Here is a 20,091-nt window from a genome sequence, read left to right as displayed (position 1 = left end):
ATCCCAGATTACAACGAAATCTCTCATTTGGCGAATTCGTTATTGCTTTCAGCATCTACCGAGACATTCTGTGCCAAGTGTTCCCAGATCGAAGGGAAGAGCTCGATCTTTACCTGACCATGATGGCGGATTTTAATCAAAGATATGGAGGAACTCTATTTTACGAATATCACAAATCTTTTTCTGCCAAATCCGCTTCTTACATTTGCCTGTACAACACAAAACTGAACTGGTCAGTTACCGACACCGAACTGCTCGTCCGTCATTTTGGCGGTCAAAAGATCTTAGCATGCACTATATGTAGCGCTCACGGACACTCGGCTTCATTCTGCCCTAAAGCATTCGCTACTAAAGACCCGGCCGCTGTCCATAGTGCTGAAAACGTAAGCGCTCCTCTCGACCGTAAAGGTCGCCCTATTGTGGAGTTTAACGGCATTAGCCTATGTAATAATTTCAATGAGTCTGTGTGTTCCTTTTCTCAATGTAAATTTGCTCATATTTGTAGCTTTTGCAAGGATCCACACCCGAAATCAGTCTGCCCTCGCCGGTACAGGCCAGCAACCCGAGGGAAGACCCAAATTCAGAAAAAATTCTGAACAGACACCCATCAACACCTATTAATATTCCAGTCCTCTCTAGCTACCTCTCTTCTCACCCCGATCCAACTTTCGTTGATTACTTAATCACCGGTCTGTCTCAAGGGTTTCGGGTGGGCATCCTTTCCCATCTTACATCTTCTTTTGTGACAAAAAAACCTTCGATCCGCTTTATCAGAGCCTGATGTGGTTTCAGCTCTGTTAGAGAAGGAAGTAAATAAAGGTTACGTTATTGGCCCTTTTGCTTCTCCTCCCTTTTCTCCTTTTCGGATCAATTCTATCGGCGTTGCTACTCGTAAATATTCTGGTAAAAAACGTCTCATCTTCGACATGTCTTCTCCTCATTCTATTCATACCGCAAGTGTTAACGAACTAATCCCTTTAGCTCCGTTTTCTCTGCATTATGCTTCAGTCGACCATGCCATTCATTTAATCAAGATAGCCGGTCAAGGCGCTTGGCTGGCTAAAGCCGACATTACTGATGCTTTCAAGACTATGCCCATTCACCCTCCGACTGGCCATTATTCGGCGTTAGATGGGAATCAAAATTTTACTTTGCAGTGAGGCTCACGTTCGGGTGTAGAAGTAGTCCCCATATTTTTAATTCTCTTTCTGAAGCCCTGTGTTGGATCCTGCTAAACGCCTGTAAACTTCCATTCGTTTTACATTTGCTCGACGATTTTCTGCTGATCGATTTTCCTTCTTCCCAATCTTCAATTCTCGACACGCTTAAGCAAGTTTTTAGTGATATCGGCGTTCCCCTTTCAGAGGAAAAAAACCATGGGCCCCTCAACTTCGCTAGAATTTCTCGGCATCTTACTCGATACTGTCAACATGCAAGCCTCTCTTCCAAACGAGAAGCTTTTACGAATTAGGGAGTTTCTGGAAACTTTTTCTTCGTTACCTTCCGTATCTAAGCGCGACATGCTTTCTCTGCTCGGTCACTTAAATTTCGCCATGAGTATTATTCCTCAAGGCAGGACATTTATTTCTCGGCTGTTAACTCTCGCGCACTCCGTGCCAAAATTAAGCGACCCAATTCAGGTAGACGAAGGGTGTTTGTCTGATCTCAGCTTTTGGTCTCGCTTAATAAATCATTGGAACGGTATTTCCTTTTTCTATAATGATGTTCCTGAATCATCCATAGATTTGCAATTGTTCACTGACGCTGCCCCCTCTATCGGTTTCGGGGGGTTTTTTAAAGGGCAATGGTTCGCCGAGGAATGGCCAAAAGCATTTCCCAAGCCTGAATCAGGTTCCGTCTCTTCCGCTCTTCATGAAATCTACCCTTTGGCGGTAGCCAGCGTTCTCTGGGGCTCCGAGTGGTCTCGCAAACGTATTATGATGTTTTGCGATAACGAAGCCACGGTCGCTATCATCAACAAAGGTAGATCTTCCTCTCTGTTGATCATGCCAGTTCTAAGACGTTTAATTTGGCAATCCGTCGTTCATAATTTTATTATTTTGGCCGCGCACATTCCTGGTCACCGTAATATCATTGCTGACTCTCTTTCTCGCTTTCGTTTCCAGGCTTTCAGACGGCTCTGCCCTTCAGCCAATCAGGATCCAACACCATGCCCTCCACTAGCAAGGATCATATTAAATTAGACCAATTGCTCAAATCGGCTAGTCACTATATCTCCAAAGGCGTGGCTCCTTCCACACTTAAAGCTTATACTTCAGCATGGTCTTCATTTCTTATGTTTTGTTTTTCCCTTCAGATTTCTTTATTTCCCATTCTAATATCGACCGTCTGTGCTTTTCTAGTTCACAATTTTGAAAATCGCAAACTTAAAATTTCTTCCATCCGTAGGTCGCTCGCAGGCATTCAATTTTATGCAAGATATTTTAATCCTAATTACCCAAGTCTTTTCTCCGTGCCATCCATTCGCTTATTACTCAAAGGGATGGCTAACTCGTCCAGCAAACCTCCAGATCACCGCCTTCCAATTACTTTGTCTATTTTACAAAGATTAATTCTTTCCATCCGCAATGGTCTCTTTTCCCCTTATATTAACATTTTGCTGGAAGCAGTGTTTCTATCAGCCTTCTACGGTTTCATGCGCCCAGGGGAATTTACTTCAGATTCTAAACATTTCAATCCTGCCCTTGGTCTGTCTTTTTCTGATTTAGGTTTTTCACCCAATTTCTTTACTCTTTTTCTGAAGCATTCTAAGAATGATTCTCAAGGATCTGGTGTCACTCCAACCTTTTCTAAACTTAATAACAGCTTCTGTCCTTTCAATTCCATGATCAAATATCTCAAAGTCCGGCCTAAAACTCTCGATCATTTTCCCCTTTTCCTCTTACCTGATGGAGCACCCCTCACTAAAGCTTGGTTCAGGACTCATTTAGCTACCACCATAGAAAGCTGCAGCCTTTCCCCCTCGCTATATACTGGTCACTCTTTAGGATCGGGGCTGCCACCACAGCAGCCCAACGAGGAGTTTCATCTTCAGCCATCAAGCTCCTGGGCAGATGGTCCTCCTCTGCATTCGAATCCTATATTAGACCAGATTCTAAAACCATCCTCGAAGCTCAACAAGCTCTCTCAAGTCAAGTTTAAGGTAAAATCATGCAAATACTGGTGGTGGTGTTTTCGTATTTCATTTAATCATTTCCAGCTTCTATAGCTGTTCAATTTTGGGGGCTCGTGCGGCCTCATCTCTGTGTGGCCTATCGTGGCCGTGTGACCCATTGCGGCTTTGTCTCTGCGTGGCCGATCGTGGCCTTGTCTCCGTGTGGCCTATCGTGGCTGCGTGGCCGATCACGGCCTTGTCTCTGTGTGGCCTATCGTGGCTGTGTGGCCGATCGCGGCCTCGTCTCTGTGTGGCCTATCGTGGCTGTGCGGCCGATCGCGGCCTTGTCTCTATGTGCCTATCGTGGCGTGTGGCCGATCGCGGCCTTGTCTCTGTGTGGCCTATCGTGGCTGTGTGGCCGATCGCGGCCTTGTCTCTGTGTGGCCTATCGTGGCTGTGTGGCCGATCGCGGCCTTGTCTCTGTGTGGCCCATCGTGGCCGTGTGGCCGATCGCGGCCTTGTCTCTGTGTAGCCTATCGTGGCTGCGTGGCCGACTGCGGCCTCCTCTCCGTGTTGCTTGTTTTCCTTGTCGCTCTCTTCCTTTTTACGTTTTAATATGTTTTTCTCTGTTTCAGGAACTGCAAGATTCTTCTCGGGTGGGTATTCATTCCCCTCACAGTTTTGAGGGGAAGTGGGCTCCGTCCCGGCAGTCACGTCTCACCACCATTTTTGGGGGTTGGCTACGCCCCTGCCTTCAGCTTCAGGCAGGATACGCAACGTCTGCAACCCTCAGTATCGTGAGCTACGGACGGGGCCTACGCCAAAGATCATAAACTTTCTATATATTCTGCTTACCGTTCGGTAATAAATATCAGTGTTACGTCATTTTGCCTCCTGAGTCTTTCTGGTAGAAATGAAGCTCTAGCGCAAGTTCTGCTGGGAAGACTCAAATGTTACGTCACTTATCAATTCAGATCTAACCAATCATTATCTAACACTTGGAGTATAAAAGATCAGCACTTACGCTTGTCTGAGTTCGCAGATGCTGACGGAAACTTTCACCTCCATCCTCCCCACCACCACCAGGATGGTCCCTGTCCATACTCCTCGGGGGTTGGCTACGCCCCTGCCTTCAGCTTCAGGCAGGATACGCAACGTCTGCAACCCTCAGTATCGTGAGCTACGGACGGGGCCTACGCCAAAGATCATAAACTTTCTATATATTCTGCTTACCGTTCGGTAATAAATATCAGTGTTACGTCATTTTGCCTCCTGAGTCTTTCTGGTAGAACTGGAGAGGATCGGCAAGGAGGAATGGCAGAGGATCCCCAAATCCAGGTGTGAAAAACTTAAGGGTGTTTCTACTAAATACTGAACAAAGGGTCTAAATACTTAGGACCATGTGATATTTCAGTTTTTCTTTTTTAATAAATCTGCAAAAATGTCAACAATTCTGTGTTTTTCTGTCAACATGGGGTGCTGTGTGTACATTAATGAGGAAAAATGAACTTAAATGATTTTAGCAAACGGCTGAAATATAACAAAGAGTGAAAAATTTAAGGGGATCTAAATACTTTCCGTACCCACTGAATATGTATATATCATCTGAAAGGCGTAGGACCATAAAATGTGCGGTCTGAATGCAACGATACAATGTCCTACCTGCCTGTCAACGTATGTATTAACAGAGCGTCTGTTAAAGAAGAGATTTTATGACATGATAGTATGTACCAAAGCTTGTCTATCCTTTTGTTATACACTCAAAAGTATGTACTTTTTCTTCACAAAAAGAGTACATACATTTAGGGTGTAGTATAAGTTGGCAAACTGGGACACAGCACGTCACTCAAGACATAAACCAAGGGCCTGTCTAAATAGCCACACTTTTGTGGTTTAATTAAATTAAGTTAAATTAGATATTACATATACTTGGTAGTAAAACAAAGTGTTGCACATTTTATTGGTGCAAAGATGAGTATGTGTATTTTGTACACATACTTATCACTTATCCCTCTGGGGTCTGAGGCTGGTTTGGGATCCTGGAGTAGTTTTGACATGCCCTGACATTTGTTGCATATCAACATATTCATACCAAAAGTGTCATTACACTGTATTCAGCACAAACTAGGCTACAATAATATGTGAGCAACAAGAATGTATATGTTTGTATTTTTGAGTGAATTATGTATATGCGTGGTTTCAGACAAAGCAAAAAAAAAAAAAAATTAAGTCACTGAAATAAGGCCTCATTTTTATATTTTTATACTATATTTGAAGAGTTTCGTTGCAAAACGAGATAAATCCGTTTTTAACATTTTTGTCAAAACATGTTTATTATTATGTTATCATGTTATTATTTTGTTTTATGGTGCTACTTAGCTGTATTTTTTAAGTTATGAAGGTTTAAATCAAAACAAACCAACTGCAGTTGAATTGATATTAATTGGAATGCACAACCAAAAAACAAGATTTTTGAAAAATTAAAAAAATGGATTTATCTAATTTTGCAACGAAACTCTTCATTTGTAATCTAACATATAAAGAATAACATATAAACTTTAATATATATACTTTATGTATTGGGGCTTTTAAACTGCTTGAGTGGGCTGGCTTCCTCTTGTTAAAGAGATTTGTTTGCGGAAGCCACCACTCTGCTGAGCTCCTCTCCTCACGCTGAGAGAGTACAAGGCGATATGCGATATTGATGCTATGATGCTATTCTCTGTGTGGCTGGACTTTAACCAGCATCAGTTTAAATGTTATCCCCCCACCCCCCTTTTTTAACCCCCCGGAGCCGTGTGGAGTACACATTTATGATGGATGTGGATGGAAGCACTTTCTTCAGCCCTTACTCATTAATCCTGCTCACTGCAATTATTTAGTATTGTTGTTTTAACTTTAGTTTTGATTTAGTTGAATAAAACTTTTGTGGACATTCATGTGAGTTTTTGATTCTGGTCCCTGCTTGTAAATCAATGTCAATTTAACAATGCAAACACAGCTTCATGCTAATAAAGGGTTATTTTGAAAATATCCTTTCTGAGTGTTGATCAATACTTGTTTTGTTTGCTGGCTGAACAGATTAATTGATTATTATATTAATTAAGCTACATCAAGTTAATTCTATTAGCTGGTCCAAATATTTATAACTATTTATAACAAGTTATAATTAATTATTGATATTTCCCTTTTAAGCTAATTTGCTACATTCACCAAATAAAGAGAAAAAAAAAATTCAGGAAGAGTGTGTGCACCCATTTCAATGGACAAATTCTATTTTTCATATAAAAGGTTCAAATATGCCTGTACACGTTTGTTTCTTTTTTGCACCCTTTCCCTAATTATTTATCACTAATTTGAAGATAATGAGGTTTTCTAGCTTGGTCAACAAAATATAACATTTATGAACGTAATATATTCTTGTATTTATTTTAGTTATTTTATTTAATATAAAATTGATGTTGACATCAAGACAGACAAATCTGACGGAAATAACATAATACATTCAAAATCAAAAAAAATGAAAGACTCCAGCAATTGAGATAAAACGTAGAAGAGTTCAATCAGGATTAACACAAGCGTAAACGCAATGTTCATGGATCCAACATTTTGATAATACCATGCAATGTAATACTATGATTAAATGAATTTTTTTTTTTTATTATTTACAGATCATTCTCATTGATTCATTTCTTTTCCTCTCTGCATTTGTTCATTGCCCACCAAAAACATGTTCCAGTTTTGACAGACCAGCTTTCAGATAACTCAGAGCATCTTTATTTGCTTCCTCAGCTTCAGCGGTTCTCTTCATTTCCTCCAGCTCTCGTGCCCAGTTTACTTTCCTAGCCTCATTCAGTCTGGGGATGAAGAAGTCGAGATGATGAAGTGTGAACGCGGAGTCTGGCTTTAATGCGATCTGAGACAGATGCTTGATGGTCCTGTAAGCATTGAACAGAAGAGTTGACTTTTGGTCCTCAAGCTCCTGCAGATCTTTGCCAAGATGTTCCATTACAACTAAATGTGTCTTAGTTTGTTGTAGGGCTTTTTCATATTTCTGTCTTACATCTTCATATTGCATCACAATGTTCAAGTTTCTGATTATATATTTCTTGTTTTCTCTGACATGTTTGCTGTGGTGGCACATCCCTGTGCAGACGGTGCAGTAGCCTTTTTTCATGACTTCACATTTGCTGGGATTAGAAGCCCACCAGCAGTCAAACTCATGGCAGTTTTCCTCACAGACAGTACAGGTTGTCGCCTTCCTGCTCTTCCATGACATGCTTTCAATGGGAATCTTTTCTTTGACTGTTTTTTTTACTCTAATACTAAAGTTTGCATGTCTGTCAACCTTATCTTTGTTTTGTCTTATTGCCTCCTGGATCTGAATTTTTTCAGACATCTTTGATTCTTTCTCTTGAATTCGCAGCCGTAAGTTGCTAATAAACGCTTCAAATTGAACGCGCTCTATCAGGACATTTGAAGTCAACTCTAAACTTTTCCTGTTCCTTTCATCCAGTGACTGAAGAAATTGCTTCATCTCTTCCATGCTGTTTTCCCAAGCGACACTTTGAGCACGAAGGTAACGTTTCTCATTGTGGTGGGCTTCAGCCTGCCGGTTGTTAAATAAGAAATGAACTGGCTTGTTATTGTGGTCTCGTCTGCAGGGGATTTTAGCTATATTAATGGCACCAAGGACGTTATTGGGTTCCAGACCATCAGAGTGTGTTATTAAAAACACAATGTTGTTCACAATGTCTTTCCCAAACAAAGACAGAACTGAACTGATAATGTAATGCTGCCTGTCTGAGAGACGATTCTTAGAAGCTTGAATAACAAAACAAATGGCATCAATCTCACGAACTCCATCATTGCTCTGAAACAGAGCAGATAAATTTTCAGCAACTTCTAAATCTTTTTCCAGTCCTCTAGTGTCTCCGTAGCCTGGAGTATCAATGATGGTGAGAGACATGAGACTCTTTAATGGACAGAACTCGTACATGGTGATTTCAGAGGTTTGTGATTCTGATTGGTCTCTGGCTTCTTCTTCTGTGATTTCATACCATATTTCATCCTCAAACTTCACCCCCAGCAAGTAGTTGACCATGGTGTTAATGAGAGTCGTCTTTCCAGCGCCAGTTTCTCCCACCAGCAGAACAATTTTGTTTTGTTTACTTTTGTCTTTTATCCCAAAAGTCCATTTTCTGACTTTTCCATAATCATCAAGCACGGTTCTTTCTGTGACTAGACGAAATCGTTTTGGCGGGCCACGGTGAATCAAATAGGATGTGCGTGGTGAAGGACTCAACTTTCTGTAAAATATGGAAGTAAATCTTTTTCAGAATATTCATGTAGCAAGAATTTTAGATTAGTAGTGGCCATAAATATACATACATATATTTTGTTAAATACATTTGCAAGATGAACATACAGAACAATATTTTAGGAATATTTTTATGTCAGATAAGCCCAAAACCTACTTCAGTTTTGATATGAAACATATGCAAAAACTGTGTGTAACTAGATGGACTACAATAGTCTATGCAGACACAAAATTTGTGCATGGATATCTTCGCTCTTAAAAGAGATGTTTTAAAACTGACTCAAACTTTTGGGACAACACTTGTGTTCATTTTAAACACATTCATTGTGTTAATGATTTTAACACAGTAAATGTGTCAGGAAGGTTAACCAGAGGTGTAGGCAAGACCAGACCCTCCAAGACTGAGACTAAGGGTACATTTACAGGACAACATGATGAAAAAGGAAAAGTTTTTCCTTTGAGTTTTTTCGTGTACAGATGACACCATTGTCAAAACGATTCCCTTTCACAAAAATCTGTGAAACGACTAAAAACGCTGTATTCCAGAGTCCTGCACGGGTCCTGTTGATAAACCTGCACCTGCCCCGCACCACAGTTTTTAACAACACACCCGACCCGAAATCCGACATAAACACTCATTTTAGCTCGTACCCGACCGACATGAAAACCCGACCCACACCCGCATTAAATCTCCTACATGAGGTAGACAAAAATAATTTTATCATGTAGCCTATCCTAACACAAACAATAATACCAACAGTAGGCATTATATGTCACTGCATTTAATTAAACATTGCAATAAACAACACAAATAAAATAACAGAACAAAAAATGTTTGAGTAGGCCTATTTAACTTTAAGTAGGCTAAGTAATTTAGCAGATTCACCCGGCATTTAAACATAGTTGTCTCTTCTGAAACTCAGCAGTGTTTACCTGAGCGCTGGTCCTCTTTGTATGAGCGCAAAAAATATTCTAAAACTTTTATTCAAATTGTGAATAGCCTATTAAATACATAAAGCGAGCAAAGTGCAGTCCCTATAATATAATCACTATAGCTTTCAATCAGATGCAGCGCGATTGGCTACAATGCTCAGCGCTGCAAATCCTGCTGTAATTAAAAGCCTTTAACGGTCTTCAGACAGAGTGTGAAGACAAATAAGCATGGGACCATTTAAAAGCAGCTGTCAATGCACAGAATTGAGTTGGAATAGTCTTGGCCATTGGACCCGCAGTCCGCGCATCTGACCCGCACCTGCACCGCACCCGACACGTAAATATTATTCCACCCGTTACATAAAAATTTGCAGGCCAAAACAATATATATATATATATATATATATATATATATATATATATTTATTTATATATATATTTGTTTGGTTACATTAACCTTCATTTTTGGAATCAAAAGTTGAGGTTATCCGCTTACTTACTCATAACCTGCTTTCTGGAATACCCCCTGGTTTCACAGACAGGGCTTAGATTAAGCCAGGATTAGGCCATTTCAGTAGCTTTTATAAATGTGCTTTAGAAAAAAAACATTATTGGTGTGAATCTTGAAACAAACAAACAAACAAAAAAAACAATGGCACTGACATATTTTTAATATATTTTAAGATCTGTCAGAGCAAGTTGCTTTCAGTTAAAACAGCTCAAACATGCATTTTAGTCCGGTCAGGGGCGTAGCCAACATTTCAGAAGTGTGGGGGACAGAAAAGTTGGGTGTAATACCAGTTTTTATTTTTTTTGATCTCATCTCTTCCTTTTAATTTGAAATGAATTTGCTTTTAATAAGAAATTAACCGCTAAACAATAACCAATATCTACCCCCTGTAATTTAATTATTTGTTTATGTATTACAAACAGTCCTCATGAATTTTATACAATGTAAAAATAAATTATCACAGAATAAGGCAGAAAATACAGTACCTATAAAAAAGTTACATTACATTGTTTAATGTTTTAGAAAGATGTTTCTTCTGCTCACCAAGGCTGGATTTATTTATTAAAAAAATCAGTAAAACAGTATATTGTGAAATATTATTACACTTTAAAAGAATTGTTTTCTATGTGAAAATATTGTAAAATGTACAATATATGTGTGTCAGAGTTGAATTTTCATCAGTGTCACAAATATACTGATTTGCTACTCAAGAAACATTTCTGAAAGTTGTGCTGCTTCATATTTTTGTGAAAACCATTATACAATTCAAACATTTGTTGTAAGATTAAAAAAAGAAAGAAATTAAAACTTTCATTCATCAAGGATGCATTTAATTTATCAAAAGTGACAGTGAAGACATTTATAATGTTACAAAATATTTAAATAAATGTTAATAAATCAATGTAATTAATGCTGTTCATTGAACTTTCTATTCACCAAAGAATCCAGAAAAATTAAATGTATCATGTTTTCCACAACAATTTTAAGCAACTGTTTTTAGCATTGATAATTATAATGAATATGTCTTGAGCAGCAAATTATCACATTAGAATGATTTCTGAAGGATCATGTGACACTGAAGACTGAAGTAATGATGCTGAAAATACAGCTTTGATCACAGGAATAAATTACATTTTAAAATACATTCACATATGAAAATAGCCATTTTAATTTGTAATAATATTTCACAATTAATATTACTGTTTTTACTGTATTTTTGATTAAATATATGTGGCCTTGGCAAGCATAAGAGACTTATTTGTTTTTTTCTTTAAAAAACATTAAAAAAGTTGTCAATTAGATTCTCAATTCATATACTTTATAATCAATAATATCAATAAATACCTTGAGATGATACCAAGTTTCTGCATTTTATTCAGCTGCTGCTAGAGTGAATAGCTGAATTACTTCTATGAAACCATTTTGGACTTTCTGCGAGAGAGCGCCCTCTGGCTTCCGGTATGAATTAAACATATATTAAGTGTGAGCGCTCCATAACATTTAGGTGGCCTCAATTTAGAAAAGAATAAAATGACAGGTCATGCATAAAATATCTTGTCTCTTTGAATTTAAATCAAGATTTATTCATATTGACCTCTACGTGAACACACTTGCCATTAAAAAAAAGTGCGGGAGACAAATTTACATTTTATTGAAAGTGGGGGGGACACATACTTTTTATTAAAAAAGTATGTTTTGTTAAAAGTGCGGGGGAAACATAACACCCATGAGTCTGGGACTAGCTTATGCCTTTTCTGTGAAACCGAGGGTATGGGTGTTCTTGGCTTCACAGATTGTGTTGATGCTGTGAACATATACACAGGTTGTGTTAATTTAAAACTACACATAACTTTGTAAAACAACTTAACTCTTCTAATACAGTTTTATTTAATGCTGACATAAAATGTGTAAACTATAGTCACATAATGGGTCTCATTCATGAAACATTCGTAAATAAACGAGTAAATATGTGAGTGATTTGCGCGTGAAGAGACCTTCCCGAAAACTCTTCTCCTGATTCACAAATACTTCGTAAACGTCAGAAGTGATAGTGAAATGTGTGTGTGTTAATGAATTCCAATCAGTCGTAAATGGGACGCGCGTGCACGTTCATTCTCAATTACCATAAATCCCGAACATTAAATCCAACTGACAACTATATATGGGCATCATATTATGACACCAAATGAAGGATTTTGGCCATTTTATAGGAAACAATTTCCATAACAATTACGGGGCCACTACTTTACCAGGCCCTATTGAAGTCAATTAATTATTTGATTAAAGTGCTCCGTTTGCAGATGCTATTACTGGCTCTCACAATAAATGTAAAAAGAAAAAACGTATGTGATTACAATATATAACATTTTTTCAAAATGCTATGTAAATACCTCATTAAGGTGAATTAAAATGCAGCCTTATTAATGAGCAAAACGTTCGGATGTTAAACCATAGAATGTTAAACGCACTATTTACGCGTGGCTGGGAGCAGGTGTAGATTTCTTTCGTACCAACTAACATTTGGAAAATACGAACATTTTAATGAATCCAAAAATTTACGCCAGTACCACTTTACATACGATTTACACAAAAATTCCTTCTGCTCGTGTTTCATGACTGAGACCCAATGTGTGTAATTTTTCTACACATTTCTTTTGAGAGTGTAAGGGGCTATAACTGACAAAAATAATAATAATTTTCACCCTTCCGGTCATTACCATGCTGCAAGTAGCCATGGTATAGCCATTTATTATCCCTTAAATCATTTATGTAGAAAGCACATACATTTAAACTCACCTGGAATTCATGGTAATCACTGGACTGAATGTGTCAACCTCACAGTAGACCTTCACTGTCAGTCTTCAGTCTGCTTACAGGAAAACAATTCATTACTTTATTTGTACAACACTGTATTTAAAAAAACAAAAGCAACAAACTATAACTTAAACTTGTTTATTTAGCAAGATTAAATGGCTGAAGTCCCTCTGAATGAGTCTAATTTAGTATCTTAACTGTATAAAATTAAAGGAACAACACTGTTCATGTGCATATGTTGTCATAGATGTGTACCTCATCTAGTCATTTATTCGTAGTGTTAAATGGACTAAATGTATTATGAAGAAAAATTCCATACTTAAGATCTATATTTAAGTGTTTTCCATTACATGCAAGTGGCAGGATTGTTAATGGATTATTTTTTATTTGTTATGATTATTTAAAGCATTCATTTTTTTTTTGTGAGTATTAAAGTTGTTTTTAGTGACAGTCAAGAATGATGTTGGATGATTTTGAAGTTGGAGGAGAAAATGAGAGTTTTTCACCCTACCGCGGTACATACGCTTACATCATGCATGACCTTTACAATGTGATGACGTAGTGCATGTAGCATTGGAGAGCTAGTGCAAGACGAGCATTTTTGGTTAAAAAGTATATAATTTATATATATACTGTATATAAACTGACCGACTACTGCCCTTTGAAGCTGCACTGAAACTGACATTTTGACCTTCAACCCGTTGAACCCCAGTGAAGTCCACTATATGGAGAAAAATCCTGGAATGTTTTTCTTAAAAACATTCCTTTCTTTTCAACTGAAGAAAGAAAGAAAAACATCTTGGATGTCATGGGGGTGAGTAAATTATCAGGAAACATTAATTCTGAAGTGAACTAATCCTTTGAAGAGGTTAAGAAGTTATTTTACATAATCAAAAATGATTCACACTATTGAAGACAGAAACCTTCCCTTTTAACCTGAATAGGTGATTAAACAAGTAACAGAAAAGTACTTCCCCAAGGGGAAGCACTTAGGGAAGTTTGCAAGTGCGTGTCTAAAAGTGGAGTGGAACGCAGCCCCAAAGTACTTAAAAGCAAGGTATACTCTACAAGGTATCTGCAGGATATTTATTATTTAAAAAAAAAAAAAATTAAAACACATGTAAAAAACAAAGTCAAATATAAGCACCCTAAAATGAAATCAAGAGTACCCTCAGTTGATACTGTAAAATATAATATAATTGACGAAACATTAATATAGTAACATCAATAATCCATAGAATTTTTGAATTTGCGCTCTGGAGAACGTGAAATGTTCCTATTTACAGCATGTTTTTGCAGCTGTGAGAAATATAGCCAATCACAGACCTGTTTGTTGATCTCTTGAACACAATGGCCAATCATAAGTGTTTAAGTTAGAATCTAGTCACCGCTCAAACGCTGGAGTTTTTGTTGAGTTATGATTTCTGCTCGCTCTCGCGAATCCTCTCATTAACAAAGAAAGACACGCGATTCATTATACAGTGTGTGTCAGACAACTTTATTGATTTTAATGGAACGTTGTGAGATCCAAGCATTTATCAGCTGCTCTTTGTTCAGTGTTCACAACAATTCAGCCTTTTCAATGTAAAAGTCTTCGCTACTGACTTACACTCATAAGCCTTTGCCGCCATCTAATGGCGTAATAATGTAACTTCTGTTGCTGTTCACGGCCAGGGACTATTTTTCCCGGTGGAAGGAAGGCTTTTAGTGAAAGTTTACCTTATGAGAGTTGCTTTGATACATAATTTTGGCTTTAATATTTGTATTGTGAGGTAACTGTTTTATAAAAGCAATAAAGGTACTTAAGGCTAGAGCTGTATCGTAAATAAGTCACGACTAAAGGGGTTGCAACACCCTTCAGCTGTGACTTATTCACGATACAGCACAGCCTCGAGTACCTTACTGCTTACAAATAGAATTGTTGTTTTTCTTGCTGCCAAGAGGACCAATGGCCAATTACACACTGCAAAGTTTTAGAAGTGACATCTACACATAAATGCAGGATTTACTCTTGAAATTGCAATTGACTTAAGCCCTGAGTATACTTTGTTTTTTTTTTTTTGTTTTTTTTTTAGCATATACACACAGTTGAATGCACAGTCTTCCAAAGTATACTGACTCATATGTGTAGAAAAGCATTCAATGCATGTGCAGTTCTGAGCAATCTCTCGCCACGAGTTACAACCCATGTAAATATATTTGTATTCCTTAATGCTAGAGTTGTACAAATGAGGATACTTTCTAACTGCTTTGCACAATCTGTTGTCTATGTAGGCCTCCTGTGTTGCTGTAGCTTGCCTGCATTCCTGTCTGTTCTATTTATGCAGTTTTTCTTTGACTACCATGTGAATCGATGTCCCCATGGCATGGTTGCCACCTTTTGGTTAAATTAATTACTGCGACCTGCACGTAAAAAGTGAACTATAATTTGGGCTTTAATAATAACTAGCCCAGGACAAAAATATGGCATGTCAAGATGCGTGCTATGTAAATGCCGACTGATAGATTACTGGCAAAAAATATCTAATTATATAGTATTATATTATATTATATTATATTATATAGTATAATTAAATATCTGAATAATATCCTATTATTTGTAAAAGTAATGACTTGATGTTGAGTTTTTGAATGATGTTTTTTATTATGATGCATAAATCTCAAATTTTAACAATGAATAATATACAGACAGTGATGCATGCGCAACAGCAACAATGTGCATAGTTCTCATCTACTGTCTTAACATAATATAACGTATTCTTCTTAATCGTAAAATGGTTAGTTTCTATTCATATACTGTATAAGGCTGTATGCTTATAATATAGGTCTGTTTGACACATTTTGTATCATATTATGTCTCTATCGCCTAAGGGGTCCTTGCCCTGAAAAACGTAGAAGACCCCTGCTTAAAAGTATACTTTCATACACTGTCTACAAAGTGGGCTCATTTAGTCTCAAGTAGTATTGAAATAGTACACTTAAAAGTATACTACTAGAACACTGAAATTAGTATACTTATTACACAAAGTATACTTACAAATATACTAAAAATTTACTTAAGAATACTTATTAAAATTAACTTGATTTATTTTTTGGAAGGGTTATGAATACAGTCAAGCCTGAGGAGTTTCAGGCATGCCACGAAACACCCTTCGGCCGTGACTTTATTCACAATAGACCTTAGGGTAGTGTTTAATTTTCGATATATAGTAGTCAACATTTGAAGTGGATCAAAACCTTTCATCAAAGTTGTCCTAAAACCTTCCTCTAAGGACAACTTAGTTCTTAGGACAACTTTGATGATTTTTTTTTTATCCATTTCAAATGTTGACTACTATATATACATGTACATATTTACATTTAGATGTACTATACAAATGTAATACACAAATAATTTTTACTTCTTTTTTATGCCTAACATATGGTTATTGTTCTATTTTGTCTCTGCCTAAATGCAAGGAAACAAATAATTCCTAAATCAAACACCAAAAATACATGACTTAAACAGGTTCAAGAATAAATTCAAGAAGGTCTTAAAATACCATCCTTACTTATATACTGTTTACTTTGTAATCTACTGTTTAATGGAGACAACAATCTACTTACATGTCCCGCAAGAAGAATTGGTCCAATACAATCAGAAATGTTGCATACTGCCAACAGTATAATGAAGCACTGAGGAGAGTTACTTCTCTCTTATTTGGACTGAACTGTTCGAAAGCCTTTTTTATGCAATTGCCACTTCCTGTTTTTTTAAAAGCCAGATGCAAAGGCCCCAGAGGTGTAAAGTATTTGAGTAAATGTAATGCTACTCCACTTAAGTATCTTTTTGTCTATTTTGTTGTTGTACTGAAAGATACAACTTTTACTCTCTACTTGACTACATTTTTGAGCAAGTAAATGTACTTTTTACTCCACTACATTTATTATAAGTAATGCAATTACACATTACATTTTGCATGGCACCTAACTTTTTCTGCAGCAGCTTATTTCTGATATAAAAGACTGTACTATATCTTGTGCGTTTTGCCTTTACTCACAACAAGGCTACTTTACGTGAATGTGAGTGCATTAGCAGGTAGTTGCTGAATGGCAGGTTTAAATAGTTTAAATTGACTATTTAATTTTACTTAGTGTTATTTTATTTGTCTGCTATATTGAAACAATCTTTTTGAAGGATATTGGTTTACTTATGTCTTTTTTTGTGCACTTGAGCTTAACTGAGACTTGAGAGTTTGTAGACATTTAAGAGGATGTTGTGCCAACCTTGATATTGCAGTTTTTAGGTGTTCAGTTTTATTTTGATTTTAGAAAATAAACATGATTTCTCATCTTAAGATGTTGAGGACTAGTGCATCTTTGAACCTACATTCAGAATAAGTAAAAACTCAAGTACTGTTAAAATCAGACTTTCACTGAAGTCATATTGGAATTGGTTACTTGTAACTTTTAATGGAGTAATGTTCATTTTAATGTATCGGTACTTTTACTCAAGTATAGTTTTCATGTACTCTTTACATGAGTACTCTAGGCCAGAGAATGTAAAAGCCATTAAGTTGATTTGTTAATTGCCATTTTCCCCCTGAGTTTTTTTTTTTTTTTTTTTTACTTTGTATTTCATTGTTAATAAAATATTTTGTGACACAAATTTGGGCCTTATCCAATGAACAGTGTACTAGGACAGCAATCAAAATAGCAGTCAGGCAAATAAAAATAAAATTAGTCAAACTGTACCTTTGGGCAAAATCATATATAAAAAGTCACATCAAGTCAAGTGGTTTTATTGTCATTTCCTTTCTGTATGCAGCGGAAGAAATCAAACAGTTTCCCTGAAAAACCACAGTACCCCCAACCCCCCCAAAAAAGTATAACATATACTTTTTTTTTTTTTTACATAGTTTAACATACCCATATGTATTATAAGACTTGTTATTGAAGGGGGTAGCTTTATAATGCTGTGCCTCGGTCATGTTTTCTTACATTTTCGTTTGACATGCTGAAGTGACAGTTAGTGATGTGTCAATTGAACTGAGGCTTAGGGGCTTGTGTCGAGCATAAATTGGCGTGCCAGATGAAGCCTCGATTTGAGGCTTGTGTTGGTAACGTAGAAATCACATGACAAACGAAGCCTCACTTTCTGTCCAATCATGTGTGCGATTCACAATTTGCTGAGGAGGCCTTTTACTCCTCAGACTTTTATGCTACTTTTTGGGAAATACCAACTTCATGTTACTGTACACATCAATTGATCAATGTCTATGATCCAATCTTCCTGTTGTAGGCGTATCGGTCTCTGTATCTCTTGCTGGTTGTTGCTTATGCTGTTGTCTTCTTCTAGCACTCTTCCTCTTCTTTACTGAAGTCTTCGTCTGGCTCACCTCCTCTCGAGGTTGCAACATGCTCTCTTCATCCCTGTGGTTAACCTTTGTGGTTGGTTACAATCATCAAACTCAAAAACCTAACTTTCACAACTATTGCTTTGTCATCTTATCTTATAACATATAAGGGAAGTATTGCAGTTACTTAATTTCATAATCATTCAATAATTCAAGCATATATGGCCTTAACTTAAAAGCAAGCAAATAACTACATTGAAAGGTAAATAGCAATATCAATATAAATTTCCAAAATACCCCCTTCTTGCAATTTTCTGGTTCATATATATCCCTTAACATTTCATTTTGGGGCAAATTTTTTTGTACTCTGCTTAACAATGGTAAGGTACTGTAAAATATTTTACCGCAATAGCGATGCATCAGTTATTTCATGCTGGCATGCTCCTATGTGCTCTCCCTTTGGATATATCTTTTGGATATCTGTCCATGTGAGGACAAATAAAGGTACGGCCTCTCCCAACTCTCACACTTTACAGTCTCCAATGGATACGATTTGGGTCTATAGCAAGACCTTGGCCGCCACCTTCTTTCTGGGTTCCTGGGGCTCTGCCTCTTCCACATATTTCATGCAATGCCTCTATGAGATAAAATACACATTTTACTTTTAAAATGCTTAGAATTTCCTTAGAGTACCTTACATGCAAAGCACATGCAAAAACTTGGATTTTATCCATTCAACCCCTCATATAGTATTTGATAATACACACTATAAGTCATTTCACAATTTACTACTTCTCTTTTTTCACGTTGAGTGCCATGTTAGTCGGAGTGATCATTTATTGTACACCTTTAAACCCTAGGATTATTCAGGTAGGGTACGGTTAGTCAAATCTACAACAAATCTAGACTAAACCATAAGATACTCACCTTCAGGTTGAAGTCCTTCAGGAATGACGTAGAAGACTACCTTGTGGTTGTTCTTTATCGAGCTACAGTTTGTACTTATAAGTAAAGTCTCACTGAAGGCAGTCATAACAATAAAATATCTCTTTTAATGGTTACAATACAAAGCAGTGAATGCAAAATAAAACAAAATAAAACTTTAATCAGCTTAAGCTAAAAAGCTCTATAACCTAGCTTTACCCAGCAATATTAGAGATGCTGTTAAGCACCCCTCGTTAGGGTATCAGGTGTCCTTCTACGCTTAATGCAGCAGCATTTGAGGAGGCCCTTTACTCCTCAGACATTTATACTAATTTTTGGGACTTTCCAACTTCATATTACTCATCAACTGATCAATGCCTATGATCCAATCTTACTGTTGAAGGCATATCAGTCTCTGTATCTCTTGCTTACTAAGCCCGAAGTCCTTCCTCTTACGCTGTTGTCTTTTTCTAGCACTTTTCCTCTTCTTCACTGAAGTCTTCGTCTGGCTCACCTCCGCTTTAGGTTGCAACATGCTCCCTTCGTCCCTGTGGTTAACTTTTCTGGTTGGTTACAAACATCAAACTCAAAAACATAATTTTCACAACTGTTGCTTAGTCATCTTATCTTATAACAAACAAAGGAACTATTGCAGTTAATTAATTTCATAATCATTCAAGCATTCAAGCATACATGGCCTTAACTTAAAAGCAAGCAAATAACAACATTGAAATAGGTAAATAGCAATATGTGTGCACTAATATTTTCAGTTCCATTCATTTGCATGTTGTCCCAAGGACACACCCTCAAGGGGATATCATGAAAATTCATATAAGTGCCAACCAGTAGAACCAAATATATCAGGAACGAAATACGAAATACGTATGTGAGGCCAATGCATTTGCAATGAGGCTAAACACTGCATTCTTTAGAGGTCATCAGTGCGCCTCTTCAGATAGGTTTACCTGCACAACTCTCACTAGCTGGCCTCTGTTACACGTGCAACAAAATAATGCTTCACGGAAAATAAAGCGCAGATGATGAACGAGCGACAAGGCAAGGAAGCATAAAAAATTAACGTACAGTCAGTGTTGCCAAGTCCACAGTTTTCCCACAGAATTGGGATACTTTTACAGTG

At 37.1% G+C, this 20,091-nt stretch overlaps 1 protein-coding gene across 5 annotated transcripts; it reads right to left on the bottom strand.

Moving 5' to 3' along the window:
* Positions 1-6,538: 6,538 nt before the first annotated feature.
* Positions 6,539-16,383, bottom strand: LOC137024841 (uncharacterized). 5 transcript variants are annotated; one of them, XM_067392772.1, is made up of 4 exons: positions 16,300-16,383; positions 12,676-12,745; positions 9,869-11,683; positions 6,539-8,424 (listed from the first exon to the last, which is right to left on the bottom strand). In XM_067392772.1, the coding sequence occupies exon 4, from the start codon at positions 8,217-8,219 to the stop codon at positions 6,828-6,830; it is 1,392 nt and encodes a 463-aa protein (XP_067248873.1). In that variant the 5' UTR covers positions 8,220-8,424; positions 9,869-11,683; positions 12,676-12,745; positions 16,300-16,383; the 3' UTR covers positions 6,539-6,827. The 5 variants fall into 5 exon arrangements, with proteins under 5 accessions (XP_067248873.1, XP_067248868.1, XP_067248870.1 ...); XM_067392767.1 differs by having other exon boundaries at positions 11,224-11,683; XM_067392769.1 differs by having other exon boundaries at positions 11,224-11,683; positions 12,676-12,748; positions 16,300-16,378.
* Positions 16,384-20,091: the final 3,708 nt, after the last annotated feature.

Source organism: Chanodichthys erythropterus, chromosome 8, assembly GCF_024489055.1.
Source record: "Chanodichthys erythropterus isolate Z2021 chromosome 8, ASM2448905v1, whole genome shotgun sequence".
Taxonomy (NCBI): domain Eukaryota; kingdom Metazoa; phylum Chordata; class Actinopteri; order Cypriniformes; family Xenocyprididae; genus Chanodichthys; species Chanodichthys erythropterus.
This window is presented reverse-complemented; position numbering and strand designations above follow the sequence as displayed.